The sequence below is a fragment of the Rhinoderma darwinii genome, chromosome 9 (genome assembly GCF_050947455.1).
Source record: "Rhinoderma darwinii isolate aRhiDar2 chromosome 9, aRhiDar2.hap1, whole genome shotgun sequence".
NCBI classification, from domain to species: domain Eukaryota; kingdom Metazoa; phylum Chordata; class Amphibia; order Anura; family Rhinodermatidae; genus Rhinoderma; species Rhinoderma darwinii.
Window position 1 is genome coordinate 42,359,579 of NC_134695.1, and position 24,107 is coordinate 42,383,685.

The 24,107-nt window shown below is 42.6% G+C and overlaps 1 protein-coding gene across 1 annotated transcript in view; it reads left to right on the plus strand.

Annotated features, from left to right (window-relative positions):
* Nucleotides 1–24,107, plus strand: part of BCAR1 (BCAR1 scaffold protein, Cas family member) — a 147,330-nt gene that overhangs the window by 115,276 nt on the left and 7,947 nt on the right. The window contains exons 3-5 of the mRNA XM_075837553.1: nucleotides 12,219–12,377; nucleotides 12,597–12,719; nucleotides 18,087–19,304. Of these exons, the coding sequence (XP_075693668.1) occupies nucleotides 12,219–12,377; nucleotides 12,597–12,719; nucleotides 18,087–19,304 (1,500 nt within the window). The remainder of the gene's footprint in view (nucleotides 1–12,218; nucleotides 12,378–12,596; nucleotides 12,720–18,086; nucleotides 19,305–24,107) is intronic.

Sequence of the window (24,107 nt, forward strand, 5' to 3'; positions counted from 1 at the left end):
ACTATTTTTTAGTGTTTTGTGCCACTTTGTAATTTATTTTTATTAAATATACTTTTCAGATGCAGCTTCTATGCATCCTTGATACATAGAAGCTGTATCGTGTGATGAAACCTGAATCTGTCAGGTCAGCGGGACTGACGGGTTCGGTGTCAGCGGGTGCTGCGTGTCTCTGACGGGATCCACCTGTTATCCATCACATTTAAGTTCATGGGCTGTATCTGGTATTGCCCACTATCTAGTGAATAGAACTGAGCTGCAATACCAGTCACAGACCATGGAGAGGAGTGGCACTATTTCTGGAGAAAAAGCAGACCCTTTTTTCTAATCTTGCAAAACCCCTTCCAACATCTAAAAATATAATGGCATGGCATTAAACTTCATTTAAATCTAGTAACAAGTTCCAAGAAAAAACATTAGAAACGGAAGCATTACCATTGAAATCAACGCTTTGGTTTCCGTTCGGTTTCCGTTTGTGGGTTCCCCTGACGGAAAGGTCTGATAGAACCCACGAACGGAAGCCAGACACAGATGTGAACAAAGCCTAAAACTGCTCTTTACCTGACAAAACGGCATGGACACTAACAAAAATACTTGCTGATTTGCAGTAAAGCATGTTTGTGCAATTTGTGGCACCCCGTTTGGACAGGAGCCGCTACGTGTGTCCCTACCCCAAAGGGTGCATTTCCTACTGTGTAACAGCTGATCATGCAATAAACTAATTGGCTCTAAGGCTGGGTTCACACACCCTATTTACGGATGTAATTCGGGCGTTTTAGCCCCGAATTACATCCGAAAATACGGCTCCAAAGCCGCATTCAGAAAATGCGTATGCGTATTAGGGTATGTGCACACGCTTACTTAAAAACGTCTGAAAATACGGAGCTTCTTTCAAGGGAAAACAGCCCCTGATTTTCAGACGTTTTTTAAGCAAACTCGCGTTTTTCGCAGCGTTTTTTATTGCCCGTTTTTGGAGCTGTTTTTCTATAGAGTCAATTAAAATCGTCTCCAAAAATGTCTCAAGAAGTGACACGCACTTCTTTTTCACGTGCGGTTTTTACGTGGCCGTTTTTAAAAACGGCCATGTAAAAAAAATGGCCCATCGGAACAGAACGCCGTATTTCTCATTAAAATCAGTGGGCAGATGTTTGGAGGCGTTCTGCTTCCGACTGTTTGGACGTTTTTCGGCCGTTTACGGCCCGAAAAACGGCTGAAAATAAGCCATGTGCACATACCCCTACAGTAGCAGGAAAGTGGATGAGATTTCAACAAATCCCATCTACTCGCTGCGGAAACAATCCGCTGAGAAAACCTTGATAAATTGAGCTGCGGTGCAGTTTTTAATCCGCAGTAGAAATTTACACTTTTGTGGAAAAATTCTCTGTGTACTCCAGTACTAAGAGGCTGTGCACCTATCACTGTGTCAATTGGAAGTTTAACCCCTTAACACACCTTGACGTATATGCACATCATGGTGCGTGGGTGAATGTATGGAGCGCGCTCACACGCTGAGCACGCTCCATAGCCTGCGGGTGTCAGCTGTGTATTACAGCTGACACCCGGCACTAACAGCCAGGAACAACGATTGCTACCGCAGCATCTGAGGCGTTGAAAAGAGGGGGCAGCTCCCTCCAATAGCTCATCACAGCCTCTGGCAGGGCTTAACAGAAGCCGGTAAAAAAGACAATATACTGCAATACATTAGTATTGCAGTGTATTGTACCAGCGATCCAACGATCGCTGGTTCAAGTCCCCTAGGGGAGCTAAGTGATTGTGTAAAAAAAAGTTAAATAAAGTTTTTAGTAGTGAAAAAATGTTAAAAAAAAAACTTTTTTCATTTTTCTTTTAAGTCATGTAAAAAATAAACAAAATTGGTATCGCTGTGTCCGTAAAAGTCCAAACTATTACTATATAGCATTATTTAATGCGCACGGTGAACGCCGTAAAAAGAAAAAAAAGTTTTTGGGTCAACTTAGTAGTGAAATTTTTTTTAATATAAAGTGATCAAAAAGTCGTATGTTCCAATAAAAACCACAGCTCATGCCGCAAAAAATAAACCCTCCCACCGCTCAATCAACGAAAAAATAAAATATAGAAAAAAATATTTATTTTTCGTAACAAACTGTTTCTTCTTTGTAAAAGGAGTATAACATTCCTGCACGGTGAAAGACGTAAAAACGAAGCCCAAAAGAAAATGGAGGAATCACAGTCTTTTCCAATTTCACCCCACTTAGAATTTTCCCAGTACATTATACGGTACTTTAAATGGTGCCAATAGAAACTACAACTCCTCCTGCAAAAAAAACAAGCCTTTACACCACTCGACTGACGGAAAAATAAAAAAGTGATGGCTCATAGAAAGCAGGGAGTGTAAAATGAAAATTGAAAAAAAGGGCTAGGACACTAAGGGCATGACCAGACGTGGCGGAATTGCTCTGGAATTCCGCAGCGGACAGTCCGCTGCGGAAATCCGCAGTGTAGACGTTTCTCCATTGCTTTCCACAGCTTCTTAGTTGGGTTCGTTTACACGTTGTGGACAATTCCGCTGCGGACTATAGGCTGCGGTGCGGAATTTGGTGTCCGCAGCATACACTGGCTGTTGCGGACGTGTAGCGGACTTGTTGCGGACTCATTGCGGAATTTCTCCATTGACTTCAATGGAGAGTCAAAATTCCGCAATGAAGTCCGCAGATGTTATGTGTGCTGCGGAGCGTATTGGTTTTACGAACATTACATTTCTTCATTCTGGCTGGACCTATGCATTTCTAGGTCTATAGCCAGACTGAGGAATTCAATGGGGCTCCTGTAATTACGGTTGACTACGTGTGTGCACCCGTAATTACGGGAGCGTTGCTAGGCGACGTCAGTAAATAGTCACTGTCCAGGGTGCTAAAATAGTTAAACGATCGGCAGTAACTGTTTCAGCACCCTGGACAGTGACTTCCGATCATAATATACATCAACCTGTAAAACCTGTTTCTCCAGTCCGGCTTCCAAAGATGGCGTTTCAGTCCAAGTGACGGCTGCAGCCAATCACAGGCTGCAGCCAATCACAGGCCAATCACAGGCTGCAGCGGTCACATGGACTGCCGCGTCATCCAGGGAAGTCGGGCTGGATGTCAAGAGAGGGACGTGTCACCAAGACAACGGCCGGGTAAGTAAGAATTTATTTTACTTTTACTAGTGAAAGGGTTGTCCCTTCTCTCTATCCTGCACTGATAGAGAGAAGGGAAGTACTTTCACCTCAATACGCAACGGCTAGTCCGCATCAATTTAATGCCGATTTTAGGCAGAGCCGCAACAGAATCTGCAACGCAGATTATGTGCGGCATTGATGCGGACAGTGGCGGAAGAAATACGCCACGTCTGGTCATGCCCTAAGGGGTTAAAGGACAGCATCTCGGCCTCTGAATATAGTGAATATTTCCATTCGCTGACAGCGAGCAGAGCTCTTGAAACTGAATATATCAGAAAGTTGTATAACTTTTTATTATGCTATGATTAAACATCATGTACATAAAAACCGGAGTACCCCTTTAATGAAGCTGGATTATACAGTTAGGGCCCAATATACATATCGCTCAACCAAGACCTCCTATAAAATACTCTCATTGAAATTAATAGCTATAGAAAAATCTCTCCAGACGTATACAGCCACATTTGGGACTTGGATACAGGATCTTGCATCAGGAATTTTCCAGGCGGCTTCTCTGGAGGTACGCTGGGTCTTTGCCCTGAGACTGTATTTTTGGAACGCCAATTGCCAGCACAGCATTAAACGTCAAAGCCTCAACTTGTACAGGCAGGTCTCAAACCACAAGCTTGTTCTAGAACACACAGCTTAACCCTTTTTCACGGCTAATAAAGTCTTGTTTCTTTGTTCTTCAGTGAAAATGTTACCTGGCATGCAGCTATAGACAGGGCAAGCCTCAATACTAAGGGAAATAAAGAAGTCAGTAGGGGATATTAGCCATGGCAGCTAGGAAAATGTTAGGACTTTGGCAGGTGCTGCAGAGGGTTGCACCTTCTGCATACACTGGATGGAAAATCCCATAGTGTACTATTCACAGACAGACAATAAGTTAGAAGACGTCAGTAACTCCGCCACCCTCCCCCTTAACCTTTGGAACAGTAGTAATAACAAGGACTTGAGAGAAGGAAGCATTTCATTGCCAGGACACTCCTCTACAAAAAAAAAATATCTGCGTGTTATAAAGAATAGGTTTCTTAGGCCGGGTTCCCACGTAGCGTAAATGCTGCGGAACTTCCGCAACGGAATTATGTGCGGAAATTCCGCCACGTTTACAGTAGCAGCAAAGTGGACGAGATTTTGAAAATCTCATGCCCATGCTGCGGAAAAAAAACGCAGCGTAAACGTTAATAAATTGACCTGCGGTGCAGAATTCATGCTGCGTTTTTGTTGATTTTCCGGTGCGGGTTTTCTGGAGATGCAAAACCTGCAACATAAAGCCAAGTGTTGAGACTTTTGCCGTGTATTCACAGTGATTACGCCGCAAAAATCGCAACTACTGAAAAAAAAATCATACTTACCCAGAACGCCCTCCTTCTTCCTGAAGTCCGGCCTCCTGGGATGACGTTTCATCCTATATCGTAGGAGGCCGGACTACGCGCATAGAAGAGGGAGGGGTTACGTTTCGACGTTTTTTTTTTTTAAAACGCTGCTATCCGCAGTGGAAATTCTGTCTGAAAAACGGCCTACACAGATTTTTAAAACGGAATGTACTGCGGGTTCCAGGTCGTATCCGGCCCGTGAGAACCCGGCCTTAGCTGCAGATCACTGGTCTGAGCTGGCGTACATTTTGCTAATTTCAGTTTTTGGTGCACGGACAGCCCAATTTAGAGCATCTTCAAATCAGCGGGCTTCTGTTTAAGACTGGCGTAGAAAAAGCCAGTCTTTGTAAATTCCCATAGTCCAATAATGTATGTGAGTCAATGAGGGGGATTTATCAAAACTAGTACAAAAGGAAAAGTGGAGCAGTTGTCCATAGCAACCTATGTAACTTTGTAACCAATTAGGTTGTTGCTTTCATTTTCCACAGAGCCTCTGAAGATTTCAGCTACAATCTGAAAGGTTGCTACGGGCAACTGCTCCATTTTTCCTTTCACTAGTTTTGATCAATTTCTCCCTGTGTTTCTGGTGAGCCGGATACATTTTAAAAAGGGTTCAGAAGATGAGCATTTCAGTTCCCTATAATACAACTTTGCCAGTTTTAGGTTATGTACACACGCAGTGTTTTCAGAGGTAATTCGGGCGTTTTACGCCTCAAATTACGCCTGAAAAAACGGCACCATTACGCCTACAAACGTCTGCCCATTGCTTTCAATGGGTTTTACGATGTTCTGTTCCCACGAACGAAATGCGGCGCATAAAAAGACGCCCGTAAAAAAAAAGTGCATGTCACTTCTTGGGACGTTTTTGTAGCCGTGTTTCATTGACTCTATGGGAAACAGCTCCAAAAACGTCCGTTAAAAACGCAGCGAAAATCGCGAGTGGCTACAAAAACGTCTGAAAATCAGGAGTTGTTTTCGCCTGAAAACAACTCCGTATTTTCAGAAGTTTTTGGTCGCTACATGTAAACATACCCTTATACTGTCAAATCCTAAGATTGACGGGGCATTCAGGGACAACGGGAGGGGTAATGTGTGCATAGCCTCGAAGCATAAGATTAAATTTGGTAGCTCTGATGTATGAACAAGTCTCTCATGTCAGGAAATGTAATTACATCGTGTCATTGAGTACGAGCGGAGTTCTGTGATGGTGTTTTATTGATGTCTCTAATCTCTGGCACTTCCTGTTTTATTAGCGTCATCGCCAAGTACAACATAACAACTTCCTGCCCTGTAGAATCATGTAATTTACATGTTCACATGTCCCTGGTAACATGACATGGTTTCTACACTTGTTGGTAGGCAGCTGCGGGTACATGATGTATAAAATTAGCTGACATTTTTTCCATGTAATTTCATATCCAGAATAAAATATGACACAATGCTGGGTGGGGAGGGTGTGGACCCAGTGACCGGATTCTCTGGGGGAAAACTCTTCTCTTTCATTTTATGTTGTATTTTTCTAGTACATAAATGAATCGGAAAATAAAATGTGGCAATTTTATAGAAGAGTTTTAGTCAAATGTAAATACTGGTGAAATCATCCTATGTAGAAGATTCATATGAGAAGATGGTAGGGGTTGATAGGTGACTAGGCACTTGGACACCCCACAAATTGTTAGAATGAAGAGGCTGTGGTGCTATAAGAGGACCTGTCATCTCTCCTGACACATCTATTTTAGTAAATACTTGCGTTCCCCATGAAATAAAAAATTCTGGAGCATCTTTCTTTTTTTTTTAGAACTTTGTGCCGTTCCTCTGTTATGCCTCCTAGAAATGGATGAATAAATTTAAAACTGGGTGTTACCATTGCCCTGTGCCTTACACAGTCTCACTCTGTTAGCACTGATTGGACATGGTCAGTCTGTGTAGGGACACACCCCCATCTGGTGACACCCAGTTGTCAATTTATCCATAAATGTCCAGGAAGAATAACAGAGGAATGGCACAGTGTACAGTTCTAACACAATATGTTTTAAAATAGTTTTTTTAAATAGTTTTTTAAGACATATCAGGAGAGGTGACAGGTTGTCTTTAAAGGGTAACTAAACGTTCAGCAAACTTCTGACATGTCATAGTGACATGTCAGAAGTATTGATTGGTGGGGGTCCGATCACTGAGACCCCCCACCAATCGCTAAAACGAAGCGTCAGAAGTGCTCATGTGAGACCTCAGCCGCTTGGTTTCTGATCGGCTTTTTCCGGAAAACCAATGTATCGGAGTACAGGCTCATAGACTTTCTATTGAACCCGTACCAGAAACGAAGCGGCTCAGCATTCACACGAGCACTTCTGCAGCCTCGTTTTAGCGATTGGTGGGGGTCTCAGTGCTCGGACCCCCACTAATCAAATCTTCTGACATATCACTATGACATGTCAGAAATTTGTTGAACGTTTAGTTACCCTTTAAAAACCACGGGTTATCATAGGCTTTATTACAGTACAAACAAAACGGTCAGACATCCACTTTAATATAATGGTTATATTAGCATTGGTTCCAGGACACCATAAGAATATATAGGGCTGTGGCAGATTACAAGTTCACAGCTACTGCCCCCTGTCCCTGCAAATCCGTCATCACACCACAGGCTGCTGTTTATGTAGTAAAACAAAAACTTCTAGCTCACCGGTGTCCATCGTCTTCAGTGATTCAGTGCATGGACCTGGTTTAGGCTAAGCGTATACAACAGCAAAAGAACATAGGCTTAATCCAGGACATCACATGGCATTGTGGGGACTTTATTAATAGAGCATATCACAATCCACACTCCTTTGTATCGGGTAGATTTTAATATGCTCCTTTAATAAAGTCCTAACATTACCATGCGAAGTGCTGGATCAAACATTTGTTCGTTTGCTGATGTTTATGGAGGCCTGCAGTCAGTCAATACCACGCTACAGACCGCCGTCAAACAGCTTGTGTCTACTAAGGCCTTGTTCACACAGATATTGCATGTATTTATTTTTTTAAGCCAAAACCAGGAACGGAAACCTAAACAGAAGAAATATCTAAAGGAAGGCCTTATGTGTCTGCTCCCTACTTAAACATTAATTCGAAATCTGCACTGTGTGAACAAGGCCTAATAGTTCTACATTACAATAGTGTTTCAACAACTAAATAATGTAACTTACCAGATGGAGAATGGTCTTTTTAATGTATATGTGCCCTGTTTATGCCTGTAGAGAAGCATTAGTAATGGATGTGTTTGTATAATGCTGTGCGGTCTGACATGCCGTAAATGTGTTTCCATATGATGTGGCCTATGTAACCTTTGGTATGGATGACTGCATTACATATAGCCGTGCCTATGGCTTTTAGTGTAATTAGATGTGTTCGCTATGGTAACCTGAGGGCGGCTGGTGGGATTTGCAGGCTATTTAGTATTGCACTTTGCTTTGTTCTGGTAACCTAATAATGACAAGTTGTATAAAAGAAATGTCCACCTGACAAAGCGATTCACGGGATTCCTGTGTCCGCCGCTAATACTGGGAACAAGAGCGACCGTGCATATTTCTGAAGTATACAGACCCTAGTGCTCTGTAAAACTGCCCTTCATCTGTTGTCCCCCTCCCCAACATTATCCTTTTAGTGCTCCTGTTATAAATATTTTATCATGCCCTTCAAATAACAGGGTGGAAATGCTTTGTTTAGAATTGCTAGAAAGCGGGCGGCCATCTCGCTGCCTTTTTAAGGTAATTTGACCACTAGGCCATACTCTTATAATAAGTTCATGACTGAAATAAAAGGCATTTCTCCCTTTGAACCAAGAACATGTCGTCCCCTTTCTTTTGTGTCCACTCTTGTGTTGGGCCAAAAATTGCATCAAAACTGTGTGTGTGATCCCGGCCTTAGTTATTATGTTTACTTAATTTATTGAAACGTATATTTTGCTGTAGTAAGTAAAATCCTGTCCTGAACCACTTACAATCCACACCAGTAAGTGCCTGTTCACATCTGCGTTGGTTTTCCGTTGTTCTGTTTGGTCAGGGGAGCAGAACAATAGAAATACCAGAAGTGCCGGTTCCGTTGCATAACAGACAGCATGCTATTACTTTAGGCCCGATCTATGACAGGGGCCCCTAACGGAGCCTCCAATACAGATGTGAACAGGCTCTAACTGGCCTAGTCTCACTGTTAATCTATAGTGGGAGTTTACATAGAGTTTTTTTTACGTGGAAACCGCGTCGTAAAGTGAGCCAAAAAACGTACGAAAAAGGAGGCGTTTTTTTCCTGCGAACGGTAAAAACGCTCACGGGAAAAAGAAGAGACATGCCCTATCTTCAGCCGTTTACGTCTGTGACCTCCCATTGACATCAGGAGAAATGGGAGAGAAACACGGCAAATGAGGCCGATTTTTCTGCCTGCAAAAAAGCCTCATGTTTCCCAGTGTGATTATCTCCAAGGCTGGATTCACACGAGCACAATACGTCCGTAATGGACCGAAAGTATTTCGGCCGCAAGTCATGTTTTCAGTACGGGACAGTTGTCCTGCAGCGAGGCAGGGACTCCTAGCGTCGTACATAACTATGAGGCTAGGAGCCCGGCTCCCTGCACTGTGTTCAGTCCGGGACTTGCGGCCGAAATACGTTCCGTCCATTACGGACGTAATGTGCTCGTGTGAATCCAGCCTAACAGATCATCTATTCCTTTTGAGTTTGTGAACTCATACAGTAATATCACTCACATGTATCTGTCTAATTTTTCTAGGGGTTCTCAGATCTGGAAATCTCCTTGATAAAGTGATCATGGAGGCAAATGTTTTTCTAAACTTCCTGTCAGTAATTCCATGAAAGAACATTACAGTCAGACTCTACCTGATAACAGAAAACAATAGATTGTTATTAACCAAACATCATATGTAGATATAGTCTAACTATCTAAGTTCTCCTTTCATTTAAACTCAACTCATTTATTTCCTGTTAAGGCCTCGTGTGCTGTCATATGGTGCTCCGTGCCGCGCTGTATGTTGGAGATATTCTCCCCTACGAGAGGATATCCCTGTAATATGCCATTATGGCTTAACCACTATTTTTTTCTGTCTATGTAGGACCTATATATACCTCTGATTGTGTATGAGGTACAATAGGAGTCTTGAATCCAATGAAACAATATTAGGCTGAGATGCATCCCATTCACGTATGAGGTGCACCTTTTTCCTGCAAAGAGAGATGGATATTTGACAGCTTTAAACCCCTATACATTGAATTGGAGTATTTTCTAATATATTTGGAAACCATTTGCAATGTAATATAAAAAGTGACAGGTCTTCTTTAAGCAATAAACGCAACGGTGACTAAGCAATATGTGCTGCAGAACACTTTGTAAAACCCTAGAAGAGAATGAAATGTGAGGCTGATTTATATACCTCTACATACAGCAGCCATTTACCATGTTAACAAATGACAAAATATAGGTAACATTCAGTGTTGTAATTTGTCTCCACCTAGTGGTAGCCGTAATATTCCAGAATATAGTGGGCCGTACACAAAATAACTCCACATCAAAAATTGCTATTTCGTTATTGCCCCTATTTACATACAAATTCTGCTCAACAAATGTGCATGTTATTTTCTATAGAGACGGGAGGTGCAGTGGCTATACAAAAAAAAACTCTGGCTTTACTTACAGTGAAGGAAATAAATATTTGATCCCTTGCTGATTTTGTAAGTTTGCCCACTGTCAAATACATGAACAGTCTAGAATTTTTAGGCTAGGTTAATTTTACCAGTGAGAGATAGATTATATTTAAAAAAAAACAGAAAATCACATTGTCAATATTATATATATTTATTTGCATTGTGCACAGAGAAATAAGTATTTGATCCCTTTGGCAAACAAGACTTAATACTTGGTGGCAAAACCCTTGTTGGCAAGCACAACAGTCAGACGTTTTTTGTAGTTGATGATGAGGTTTGCACACATGTTAGATGGAATTTTGGTCCACTCCTCTTTGCAGATCATCTGTAAATCATTAAGATTTCGAGGCTGTCGCTTGGCAACTCGGATCTTCAGCTCCCTCCATAAGTTTTCGATGGGATTAAGGTCTGGAGACGGGCTAGGCCACTCCATGACCTTAATGTGCTTCTTTTTGAGCCACTCCTTTGTTGCCTTGGCTGTATGTTTCGGGTCATTGTCGTGCTGGAAGACCCAGCCATGAGCCATTTTTAATGTCCTGGTGGAGGGAAGGAGGTTGTCACTCAGGATTTGACGGTACATGGCTCCATCCATTCTCCCATTGATGCGGTGAAGTAGTCCTGTGCCCTTAGCAGAGAAACACCCCCAAAACATAATGTTTCCACCTCCATGCTTGACAGTGGGGACGGTGTTTGAGTTAATGCCAAAGAGCTCAATTTTAGTCTCATGTGACCACAGCACCTTCTCCCAATCACTCTCAGAATCATCCAGATGTTCATTTGCCAACTTCAGACGTGCCTGTACATGTGCCTTCTTGAGCAGGGGGACCTTGCGGGCACTGCAGGATTTTAATCCATTACGGCGTAATGTGTTACCAATGGTTTTCTTGGTGACTGTGGTCCCAGCTGCCTTGAGATCATTAACAAGTTCCCCCGTGTAGTTTTCGGCTGAGCTCTCACCTTCCTCAGGATCAAGGATACCCCACGAGGTGAGATTTTGCATGGAGCCCCAGATCGATGTCGATTGACAGTCATTTTGTATGTCTTCCATTTTCTTACTATTGCACCAACAGTTGTCTCCTTCTCACCCAGCGTCTTTCTTATGGTTTTGTAGCCCATTCCAGCCTTGTGCAGGTCTATGATCTTGTCCCTGACATCCTTAGAAAGCTCTTTGGTCTTGCCCATGTTGTAGAGGTTAGAGTCAGACTGATTAATTGAGTCTGTGGACAAGAGTCTTTTATACAGGTGACCATGTAAGAGCTGTCTTTAATGCAGGCACCAAGTTGATTTGGAGCGTGTAACTGGTCTGGAGGAGGCTGAACTCTTAATGGTTCGTAGGGGATCAAATACTTATTTCTCTGTGCACAATGCAAATAAATATATATAATTTTGACAATGTGATTTTCTTTTTTTTTTTAAATATAATCTATCTCTCACTGGTGAAATTAACCTAGCCTAAAAATTCTAGACTGTTCATGTCTTAGACAGTGGTCAAACTTACAAAATCAGCAAGGGAACAAATACTTATTTCCTTCACTGTATGTCTGGCTGGTGACGGGATTAATATGATTGTCATGAACAAATAACATACCTGAACTAAAGATCTCAGCAGATCTCACCAATTTTGGCAGGATCTGCTGACAGCTAATGGGTAGGGGCATGTTGGATGGCAATAAACATACATGCTCTGCTGATCAGATGGCGCATGGTTATGAGGGACTAGATAGCTGTCAGTCTCATTGGATTACCCAATAAGCGGCGCATAAATATAAGATGATACCATTGAAAAGAATACGTGCATCAACAGAAATCTAATATGTATGGAAGCTTTACCTTTTCTGACACCTTTGTAATTTGTGAATATTTGATTTATATCATATATTTGTAGTAATAGTAATTTTTGAAATTTGGAGATCTCTGCAGAGTTTATATGATTTTGATGTGATTTTTCTTGCACAGGTTGTTCTTCCTACTCGAAAAGGACAAGTTTATGTGTATGATTCACCCAAGCCAGAGCAACAGGATGAGTATGACATTCCTCGGCATCTCCTTCCTGCTGGATCACAGGAGATCTATGATGTTCCCACCAGGTGTTTAGTGAACAGCTACAGCCCAGAGGTTTGTAATATCACATTAAAACATTCATGAGATGTCCTCATGGTCATACGTTAAGTCCAATTGATAACCCACAACCGCTGCTTTTGACCAGACTTTTACACTGAACCTATTGTCACCATAAGTGGTAATTTAGTATATTTAACATTCCCTCTTGAGGTCTGAGCAGCTATTAAAGCGGTTTTACTAAATAGATTTTAACTAGATATTGGTTTTATACAGGTGTACGACATTCCACCAATGGCAGTAAAAGGTCTTGTCAGCAGAGAACAAACCCAAGAGATTTATGACATCCCTCCCAGCGTGGAAAAAAACCTACCTGACCATCTACAGTCTCATTTAATGGTAAGGAGAACCATCCATCCCTGAGATTTAGGCTGGGTTCAGTAGGAGCCACAGTACGACCGAAAACGTGGAGCAGTTTTCAAATTGATTGTTAATGCCCATGTGGTTATGCAGGTAAATAACAGTTTTACCTGCAAAATTGTGCAACTATTAAAGGGGTTGTCCACTACTGAACAGCTGATAACCTATCCACCGGATAGATAATCAGTATATCATTGGTGCGGGTCCAACACCCGGACCCCACACCGGTAAGCCGCTCCGGCTACCTCTGGGCATCGGATGTTATGGCCCATTAAGCGATGTACGGAGCCGGAAGCAGATGGCTCCATACATTGCATAGCGGCCGTGCTGCCAAACTGCAGCTCGGCCACTATTCAGTGGCTGGAGCCAACTGCTTCCGGCATGTATGTCTTGCGCTTGGAGACAGCTGGAGCAGCTTAATGGTGCGGGGTCCGGGTGTCGGACCCCCACAGATCATGCATACCTCCCAACTTTTGAATTTGGAAAAGAGGGACATTTTAAGCCACGCCCCCTAACCACGCCCGATATCTGGCATCAACACATCAAATCACGGCCAGATCCTTCTGCAAATAACGCGTGCACATTCTCACTGCGGATCTCTAGTCTGTCTGGATATCACAGATATTATGGATCCGGTTATGTCGTCTTTGTGTTGCTTTTCCTATCTTGGGTATAACATTTGCTCATCACGGCGGCAGCTGCAGGACAAACCAAAAGGCTGAGAACAATGAAAGTCAAGAGGGAGACCCTGTGGTTGATGACTTTTCAATTGACAGGTAGTAGAGTTACATGATGGGGATTTTTTTTTCCAGTTGTGTAACTCTGCTACTGGTCAATGGAAAAATCATCCACCAGAGCCCCCCCTGTAGATTGCTCCACACACAGCCCCCCTGTAGATAGCGCCAGACACAGCTCCCCTGTACATAGCTCTACACACACAGACCCCCTGTAGATTGCTCCACACACAGCCCCCTAAATATAGTGTCAGATACAGCCCCCCTGTAGATAGATCCACACACAGCCCCCTGTAGATAGATCCACACAGCCCCCTGTACATAGCTCCACACACAGACCCCCTGTACATAGCTCCACACACAGCCCCCTGTACATAGCTCCACACACAGCCCTCCTGTAGATAGCTCCACACACAGCCCCCCTGTAGATAGTGCCACACACAGCCCCCCTGTAGATAGTGCCACACACAGCCCCCCTGTAGATAGTGCCACACACAGCCCCCCTGTAGATAGTGCCACAACAGCCCCCCTGTAGATAGCGCCACACACAGCCTCCCTTGTACATAGCGCCACACAGCCCCCCTGTAGATTGCTCCACACACAGCCCCCCTGTACATAGCGCCAGACACAGCCCCCCTGTAGATAGTTCCAGATACAGCCCCCTGTAGATAGCTCCAGATACAGCCCCCCTGTAGATAGCTCCAGATACAGCCCCCTGTAGATAGCTCCAGATACAGCCCCCCTGTAGATAGCTCCACACACAGCCTCCCTGTAGATAGTTCCAGATACAGCCCCCCTGGAGATAGCTCCAGATACAGCCCCCCTGTAGATAGCTCCAGATACAGCCCCCCTGTAGATAGCTCCAGATACAGCCCCCCTGTACATAGTGCCACACACAGCCCACAGCTTCAGAAGTGAGTGACGTCGCTGTGTCCATATATGGACAGTGTAGTCACTCACTTCTCCTGTACCGGAATCCCCAATCCCCGGCCGGGGATTGGGGATTCCAACTCCTACAGGGAGCAAAAAAAGACCCTCCTCCTCACATGCACTCTGCTTTCACTCACCGTCAGAAGGCAGGAGTCTTGCAGCGGCGTTCTCACTGGTTTTGATGCTATCTACAGTGAGAACACCGCCGCAAGACTACTCCCTTCTTCTGATCGCTGCTGCAGTCAGCAGCGATCAGCTGTTTTGATGCAGCGCCCAGCGGGACATTTTGAAGACCGGGCGGGACAGCGGTGAGAAACCGGGACTGTCCCGCCGGAATCGGGACGGTTGGGCGGTATGGATCATGTACTGATGACCCCTCCGGTGGATAGGTCATCAGTTGTCCAGTAGTGGACAACCCTTTTAACAATGACTTTGGCCGCTACATTTGAACCAAACCTTAGGATTTAGACTCTTATTTTTAATGTTATTATATACAGTGAAGGAAATAAGTATTTGATCCCTTGCTGATTTTGTAAGTTTGCCCACTGTCTAAGACATGAACAGTCTAGAATTTTTAGGGTAGGTTAATTTTACCAATGAGAGATAGATTATATTTTTAAAAAAAAAGAAAATCACATTGTCAAAATTATATATATTTATTTGCATTGTGCACAGAGAAATAAGTATTTGATCCCCTACCAACCATTAAGAGTTCAGCCTCCTCCAGACCAGTTACACGCTCCAAATCAACTTGGTGCCTGCATTAAAGACAGCTGTCTTAAATGGTCACCTGTATAAAAGACTCCTGTCCACAGACTCAATTAATCAGTCTGACTCTAACCTCTACAACATGGGCAAGACCAAAGAGCTTTCTAAGGATGTCAGGGACAAGATCATAGACCTGCACAAGGCTGGAATGGGCTACAAAACCATAAGAAAGACGCTGGGTCAGAAGGAGACAACTGTTGGTGCAATAGTAAGAAAATGGAAGACATACAAAATGACTGTCAATCGACATCGATCTGGGGCTCCATGCAAAATCTCACCTCGTGGGGTATCCTTGATCCTGAGGAAGGTGAGAGCTCAGCCGAAAACTACACGGGGGCAACTTGTTAATGATCTCAAGGCAGCTGGGACCACAGTCACCAAGAAAACCATTGGTAACACATTACGCCGTAATGAATTAAAATCCTGCAGTGCCCGCAAGGTCCCCCTGCTCAAGAAGGCACATGTACAGGCCCGTCTGAAGTTTGCAAATGAACATCTGGATGATTCTGAGAGTGATTGGGAGAAGGTGCTGTGGTCAGATGAGACTAAAATTGAGCTCTTTGGCATTAACTCAACTGTTTGGAGGAAGAGAAATGATGCCTATGACCCAAAGAACACTGTCCCCACTGTCAAGCATGGAGGTGGAAACATTATGTTTTGGGGGTGTTTCTCTGCTAAGGGCACAGGACTACTTCACCGCATCAATGGGAGAATGGATGGAGCCATGTACCGTCAAATCCTGAGTGACAACCTCCTTCCCTCCACCAGGACATTAAAAATGGCTTGTGGCTGGGTCTTCCAGCACGACAATGACCCGAAACATACAGCCAAGGCAACAAAGGAGTGGCTCAAAAAGAAGCACATTAAGGTCATGGAGTGGCCTAGCCCGTCTCCAGACCTTAATCCCATCGAAAACTTATGGAGGGAGCTGAAGATCCAAGTTGCCAAGCGACAGCATCGAAACCTTAATGATTTACAGATGATCTGCAAAGAGGAGTGGGCCAAAACTCCATCTAACATGTGTGCAAACCTCATCATCAACTACAAAAAACGTCGGACTGATGTGCTTGCCAACAAGGGTTTTGCCACCAAGTATTAAGTCTTGTTTGCCAAAGGGATCAAATACTTATTTCTCTGTGCACAATGCAAATAAATATATATAATATTGACAATGTGATTTTCTGTTTTTTTTTTTTTAATATAATCTATCTCTCACTGGTAAAATTAACCTAGCCTAAAAATTCTAGACTGTTCATGTCTTTGACAGTGGGCAAACTTACAAAATCAGCAAGGGATCAAATATTTATTTCCTTCACTGTATATTATATTATTTTTAAGCATTAGTTCTAACTAAATGTGTTTGTGTAAATTAGTTTCCTCTTTCACACACGCTCTTTTCCAGTGTGGTATTCTGAGTATTATTATGTCAATATAATTAGCATGAAAGTGAATTTATCATATAGAACATGCTGGCCAGTAGCATGCCATAGAGAAGGGGAGCTGAACAGCTTAATGCATAGTTTTTGAGAAAAGATTCAGTGAAACTTGTAATTTATTAATTTAGACCCCTGCTTATAAGTCCAGCGGGTTGACTTACTCATACAGGGAAGGTCAGTCATTGAGTGACACCGCCCCCCGGACTCCTAAGCCTAGAGAGAGCAGGGATTTAAAGGGGTTGGCCCTGAATAAAAAATGATCACTTATCCACAGAATATGTGCTAATTTTTTTTATTGCTGGGGGCCCCACTACTGGAGCCCCCACCGATCGTGAGAACTGGTGTCCTAAACACCCCTCACTGCAACCCTCACAGTGAGGAAGAGCTTGAATGGGGCGGCGTTCCAGCATGCACGCGCCGCTCTATTAAATGTCTATGAGAATAACAGAAACAGCCGAGCGCTGCACTCAGTTGCTTCTGTCATTCCCATAGACTTTGAATGGAGGGGCAGCACACATGCTAGACTGCCGCTTCATTCAATGTCCTTCTCACTGCCCGACTACAGGATCATAAGGTCTGCAGTTCCCCCGATCAGTGGGGGTCCCAGTGGTGGGGCACTCAGCGATCAGAAAATTATCACCTATCCTGTGAATAGATGATAATTTTTTATTTTGGGACAACTAAATAAGTGACAAGTTATACTGAATCTTTTCCTACAAAACTATATATGAATCTGCTCAGCTGCCCCTGCTCTATAACCAAATGTCTCAATATAGGGCAGTATGTTCAACATGATTCATATCCTTCAGTGGTGCCACTCTTGTCTGGCGAATATGCAAAATGTAAAAGGCCTCTGTCTCTTACATTGTCAAGATTTTTTAAATTCAAAGTCTCTCACAAAACAGGCCTTAGGGTATGTTCACACGCAAACTCAAAAACGTCTGAAAATACGGAACTGTTTTCAAGGGAAAACAGCTCCTGATTTTCTGACGTTTTTAAAGCCACTCGCGTTTTTCGCTGCGTTTTTTACGGCCGTTTTTGGAGCTGTTTTCAATAGAGCCTATGAAAAACGGCTCCAAAAACATCCCAAGAAGTGACCTGCACTTCTTTTTCGCGGCCGTTTTTCAAAACGGCCACGTAAAAAAACGGCCCGTCGGGAACAGAACGACATTTTTCCATTGCAATCAATGGGCAGATGTTTGGAGGCGTTCTGCTTCCGATTTTTCGGCCTGTTTTCGTCCGTTTCGGCCTGAGGAAGACGATTGTTCATCGTTGAAACGCGTAGCCACTCACTCAAATAAATTGAACTTATTAATATCTCTGGATTTCGCTCCTATCATTTCCACCACACAGCAGCGCCCCTGGAATGATCCACATTTTTCTCCTGCAACTATATCTTGGTTACAGTTTGTCAGGTAAATGTTTTCTCAATAGTTTTTATCTGGAACTTTTCAATAATTGTTCTTTTGTTCTTGCAGATTTATGATATTCCTCCCTCAGTAAGCAAAGATGTGCCAGATGCTCCTCAAAGAGAAGAAACCTATGATTTCCCACCTGCTTTTTCAAATCACAAAATGCAGATACCACCTAAGGCTCCCACTCGCATCCATGATCCAGAGCCATACATCCCTGAAGATATCTATGATATTCCTCCTGCTGCTATTAAGGGCAATGATTCCACTTTTTCCCAAGAGATATATGATGTCCCTCCCAGCTTAAGAAAGACTGCTGGACAGAACTTCAATGATGTTTATGATGTTCCAAGAGAGTTCCATAGTGGAAAAGCACCACTGGAGGCTGAGGTTGATTATATATATGATGTTCCTCCTCAGGTAGACAGGGAGGTCAAAGCAGTTGATGAATTGACAGGCAACTTCAAGAGGTTATCTGCTTCAAGCACTGGGAGCACCAGAAGTAACATTTCAACCTCTTCACTTGATGTCATACCAGTAAAAGAGTCCACTGTCCTCCCACCAAAGACACCGGGGAAGGAGCTGAATCTTGATTTAGAGGCAGCAATGGAACTTCTAGTGAAATTACAACATAGTGTAAATAGCTCCATCTCCTATCTTATGTCCTTCATTAGTAGCACTTGGAAAAGTCAAGAACAGATGGAGATCAATGTGCAGAGCATCCAGGCTGCAGTAGAAGGAGTCAAAAACACAGTTAAGGAATTGTTGGAATTTGCCAGAGGAGCAGTAGTAAATTCAGCACAAGCATCTGACCGGACACTTCATGCCAAGTTAAGCAAACAACTACAGAAGATGGAAGATGTTTACCAACAACTGCTTAAGCATAGTCAGGCATTGGACAGCTGTAACTGGTCCTTGAATGTTTTAGTAACCAATAAACAGGGCTCTTCAGATGACCTTGACCGCTTTGTCATGTATTCAAGGGGGATACCAGATGACACCAAACAGTTGGCTTCATTTCTACATGGAAATGCCTCTTTGCTCTTTAAAAGGACCAAGCCACAACATTCAATGGATTCCCAGTCCGGACAAGACAATTGCAATCACTTGGCTAATAATAACAATAATTTGTCTGCGGGTCAAACTGGGCATACAGAAAAGACTAATATACAGTCAAGGCCTCTACCTTCTCCACCTAAATTTATAGCAGCAGAATCTCCTGAAGGCCAATATGAAAACAACGAGAGTGGCTGGATGGAAGATTATGACTATGTCCATTTACAGGTAGGACTCTGCTAAAGTGTATATATCACCATATAAACCCTATAATGTTAGGGCATATATAAGCCATAACAAAGAGATTTCATTGGTTATATCTCAACCGGCTAACCAGACCCCCATCTATAGCTGATAGATTTTGAGGGGAAAGAAGCAGCTTATCTCCCGTGGGAACAAAGGATCTGCCATGTTGAAATTCAACATGCCCGATCCTTTGTTCCAGAGGGATATAAGTCGATGCCAGAGTGGTCTGGCAGCAGCATATTCCCCTCTCCCTATTAAAAAAACATGCACACTCGGCTTAGCATATTTATGGTGAAGTTGGGAGGAAAAGCTATCGGACAATATCTATCTTAAGTATATGGCCAGCCTTAGACTACTTCATTTACTAGACTCTCCTTGTTAGGGCGTCATATAAATAAGACTGATAGTGTTGATCATATCTCAATATTGTTCAAATCATGACATCATCCAGTCTGACAAGGCCTGGTTAGGTTTTCTGGTTCTGAAAAGAAAAAAGTTTTTTTCAGATCTTCTCTTCTATTACCTTCCCTGAGGGCACCAGGACAATAAGCACTATTCCTTTTGTTTAGTCTAGAAAGATGCATAATAAATACATATGTTAAATATGATAATGCCCCTAGAAATGTTCATCTAAGATCAAAGGGCAGGCTAATGTAACACAACTGACGTATTGTATCAAAAGTGTCTCCAAGAAAATGTGTCCTTGTTTCTGCTAATCAGAGTTGGGCCTTTTATTTTGTAACTTACACTAGAAAAATAGTAACTGAACAGGACTCCATGCTTGATAGGGCCATCATCAGGGCAGAACATGGTGTACTGCCTCGGTGGCCCAGCCAAATAGGTTGACCACCACAAATACCATTTAAACCATCATAACCAATAGGAATCTTAGCCCAACCAATGGTCTGATAAAGAGAAGTAGCAGCATCATAGAGACCTAGCTCATTAGACCCGTCCTCAAACCAAGATTTGCGTCTGTAATATTGGCGTAGAAATTTACCCATATTACGCTCGTGTGAATCTGGTTTTATGGGCATTACTCATCTCAATCCTAATCCCTAGTGAAGCTCACAATGTAATTAGGCCAATTTCTTAGAGCTGCTATAAAGAGTGCCTCCCTCTCTCTCTAGGACCCAGCACATCCATTTATTATATTGATTTCAATTGATGTTCACCATGTAATGCTTAGTTTTTCCTGTGCTGGCGCTGCAGGAGAATTGAACACATGCTGCCAAGTTTCCGCACAGATTACAAATAATGACCGTGGGTCTCAGCAGCAGGACAACCTATGATCAGGGTATTTTTGGGGGCCCTTCTAATAAAAAATTTTTACAACCCCTTTCCAACCTTTAAGTGGTGTAGTCTTGTCCGTCCTTGCACTCAAGTTTATGCCTGACTAGCGGGATTTTTAGACCATAGGAATTGTTCTGTACAACCAGCATTGCCACGTATATATGCTGATAGATGTTTAAGTGTAATTGTACTTTGGATGTACCTATCCTAATATATTAGAAAATTGCTAAAATAATAATTACATAACATATGATTATCAGAATCTCTATATCATTAGAAGGGATTGTAATGTGATAATACATATATACTTGTTCAAATAGGATCTGTCAACAGATTTCACAATACAAACTGCATACATTATTAAATAAATCTCTTAGAGCTGATGAGGATATAATGCTATCTCAAAGTTTTTCTGTCCAATATCAAAATGAGCATTTCTTGAGACCAAGTATATGCATGATATTATTTCAATCTCCTCCCACCTAGAGCTGGCAAGCTCCAATCAGTGTCCGTCTCCCCGCACTAGGCTGAAATCTCACACGTGCTCAGTACAAGCTGCAGTCTCCCTGGCTCTGCAGTAAAAGAAAGCAGCAGATGGAGTTGGAAGCTGTATTTCAGCGTGAGATTTCAGCATGGTGCAGGGGAGGAGGGACACTGATAGAAGCTTGTCAGCTCTAGATGAGTGGAGATTGAGATTATATAATGCATATACTTGGTCTCATGAAATGCTCAAATTAATTTCAGTCAGGAAAACTTTAAGAAAGGATTATGCAGCTATTCTTATATGGATTTTCAAAGTAAGTACACCAGCTTCATCAGGTTTATGAGATCTATTTAATAATGAATGCAGTTTGTAATGTGAAATCTGGTGACAGATCCTCTTAATGAGTGATTCCATTTATAGGACTATATTTTAGGAGTTGTTCTTTATGTTATTCCCTCATATATCAGTTTAGGTTCACAAGCAGGTGACCCAACATTTTATGTGTGCTGAGTGCATGAGAATATGAGAAAATAGAGTCATCCATCTTTATAAACGATGTAAGACTTTCCCTCATCCCTGGCAGTAAAGTTTAATTAATCTAGACTTTAATTATTTCAATCGTTCTGCAAACTCACGCACATCAATAAAGGAGCTGAGGCATTTGTGCCATCTGGTGATAACTGCAGACATGTTCTTCAAATGCTGTGTCTGCTAAAATCAGTGTATCCTGTTTAGTTGGCAGGGAGGGTGTTTATTTAATGCTATTTAAATTTTGCCGTTAAAGGTCTGACACTGTGAAACACTGAATAATATCCCCATATTGAGCAAGGTGTTCACAGCTGTTCTGAAAAATTACTTAAAGGGGACACGTACCTCCAGTCATCTGCTGAATAAGCAGCAAGAAATTTTGCTTACCTTTCACTCATTCCAAACGGAATTTTGAGGCAGATTTTCCACCTGCAAAAAACTCTGTGTGAACCCAGCCTAAGAAAAATGGAGCTGTAACCACAATAAAAATATAGTAAGAAATTGGTGGCACAGGATATTACACCTAAAAACAACATGGTGTCAACAGGTGGACACTCACTTTAAAGTTCAGCAACTTAAAAAGTCCAGTGTGGGACAATGCAAAAAAGGTTTTGTAACAATTAAGAAATCCTGTCAATCTTGGTAAAATATCTTTACATGATTGGGCTTAAAGAGGCTCTGTCACCACATTATAAGTGCCCTATATTATACATAATATGATCGGCGCTGTAATGTAGATTACAGCAGTGTTTTTTATTTAGAAAAATGATCATTTTTAACGGAGTTATGACCTATTTTAGCTTTATGCTAATTCATTTCTTAATGCCCAACTGGGCGTTTTTTACTTTTTGACCAAGTGGGCGTTGTGGAGAGAAGTGCATGACGCTGACCAATCAGTGACAAATCAGCGACATACACTTCTATCCATTCATTTACACAGCAGATAGTGTTCTTACTAGAACACTATATGCAGCCACATAAACACAAACTAACGCTACTCAAGTGTCCTGACAGTGAATATACATTACCTCCAGCCAGGACGGGATGTGTATTCAGAATCCTGACACTTCTCTAGCATTTGTGGTTGATTTATAGCAGAGCAGGCGTAGTCTCGCTGTAAATGACAGTTTACAGCGTAATCTCGCGAGACTACGCCTGCTCTGCTTTAAATCAACCACAAACGCTAGAGAAGTTTCAGGATTCTGAATACACATCCTGTCCTGGCTGGAGGTAATGTATATTCACTGTCAAGACACCTGAGTAGCGTTCGTTTGTGTGTATGTGGCTGCACATAGTGTTCTAGTAAGAACACTATCTGCTGTGTAAATGAATGGATAGAAGTGTATGTCGCTGATTGGTCACTGATTGGTCAGCGCCATACACTCCTCTGTACAACGCCCACTTGGTCAAAAAGTAAAACACGCCCAGTTGGGCATTAAGAAATGAATTAGCATAAAGCTAAAATAGGTCATAACTCCATAAAAAAGGATCGTTTTTCTAAATAAAAAAAACACTACTCTAATCTACATTACAGCGCCGATCACATTATGTACAAGATAGGCCACTTATAATGTGGTGACAGAGCCTCTTTAATAAAGTATTTTAAAGGCGTTGTCTCAGCACTGGCAACCCCTTTAAGGGCCTGTTCACATTAGCGTTGCCCTGCCGTTGAGGGGTTCCGTCGGTGGTTTCCGTTGACTGTGCTATTGGTTCCGTCAAGAACAACAAAACCCTGTCACAACGGTGACAGACGGAAACCATTAGCTAGGCTTCCGTCACCATTGAGTTTAATGGTGAGGGAAACGAAAGCTTAGGTTTCCGTTTGCCTTTCCGCTGAGGGGTTAACCTGACGGAAACGTCCGACGGAACCCCTCAGCGAAACACAGACGGCGATGTGAGCACAGCCTAATATGAGAGCCACGAATCAGACTCATAATAAAGTTGGCAATGGCTGCTCGTTTTCCCTGCAGCGGCCGCTACAGGAGAAATGTAGTATTACATGCCTTACGGGAGCTGCTGTTTGTTAGTGCTTCACTACTGTGGCTCATAGAAGGGGGTTCCGAGTGGTCTATGATGTCCATATGCCCTAATAGGTTCAGATAATACAATACCTTTAACACTTTAGCCAGCTAAACATATTGGGGTTAATTTCTGAACTCTTCTAAGCCAGTTTTCTGGTGTAGAAAAGTCGCAAATGCATCAAAAGGTCGCAAAGTGCAAAGATTTACAAATTTTAATGCACTTGCACATCGCACGACACTTTCTAAAAATAGTGGGTGAAGAATTAGCGGAAGTTGTGGGGCCAATAGTCACATTCTGGTGCACGGACAACAGAAGATGCAACAAATGTATTAAGAAACGTGCGTATGTGACTCCTGCGGGCTTCATTCTGAGACTGGCAAATGAAACGCAAGTCTTGGTAAATCTGCTCAGATTTGGAAACTTTCTTATTCACATAACTTCTAATATAGATTTATGTA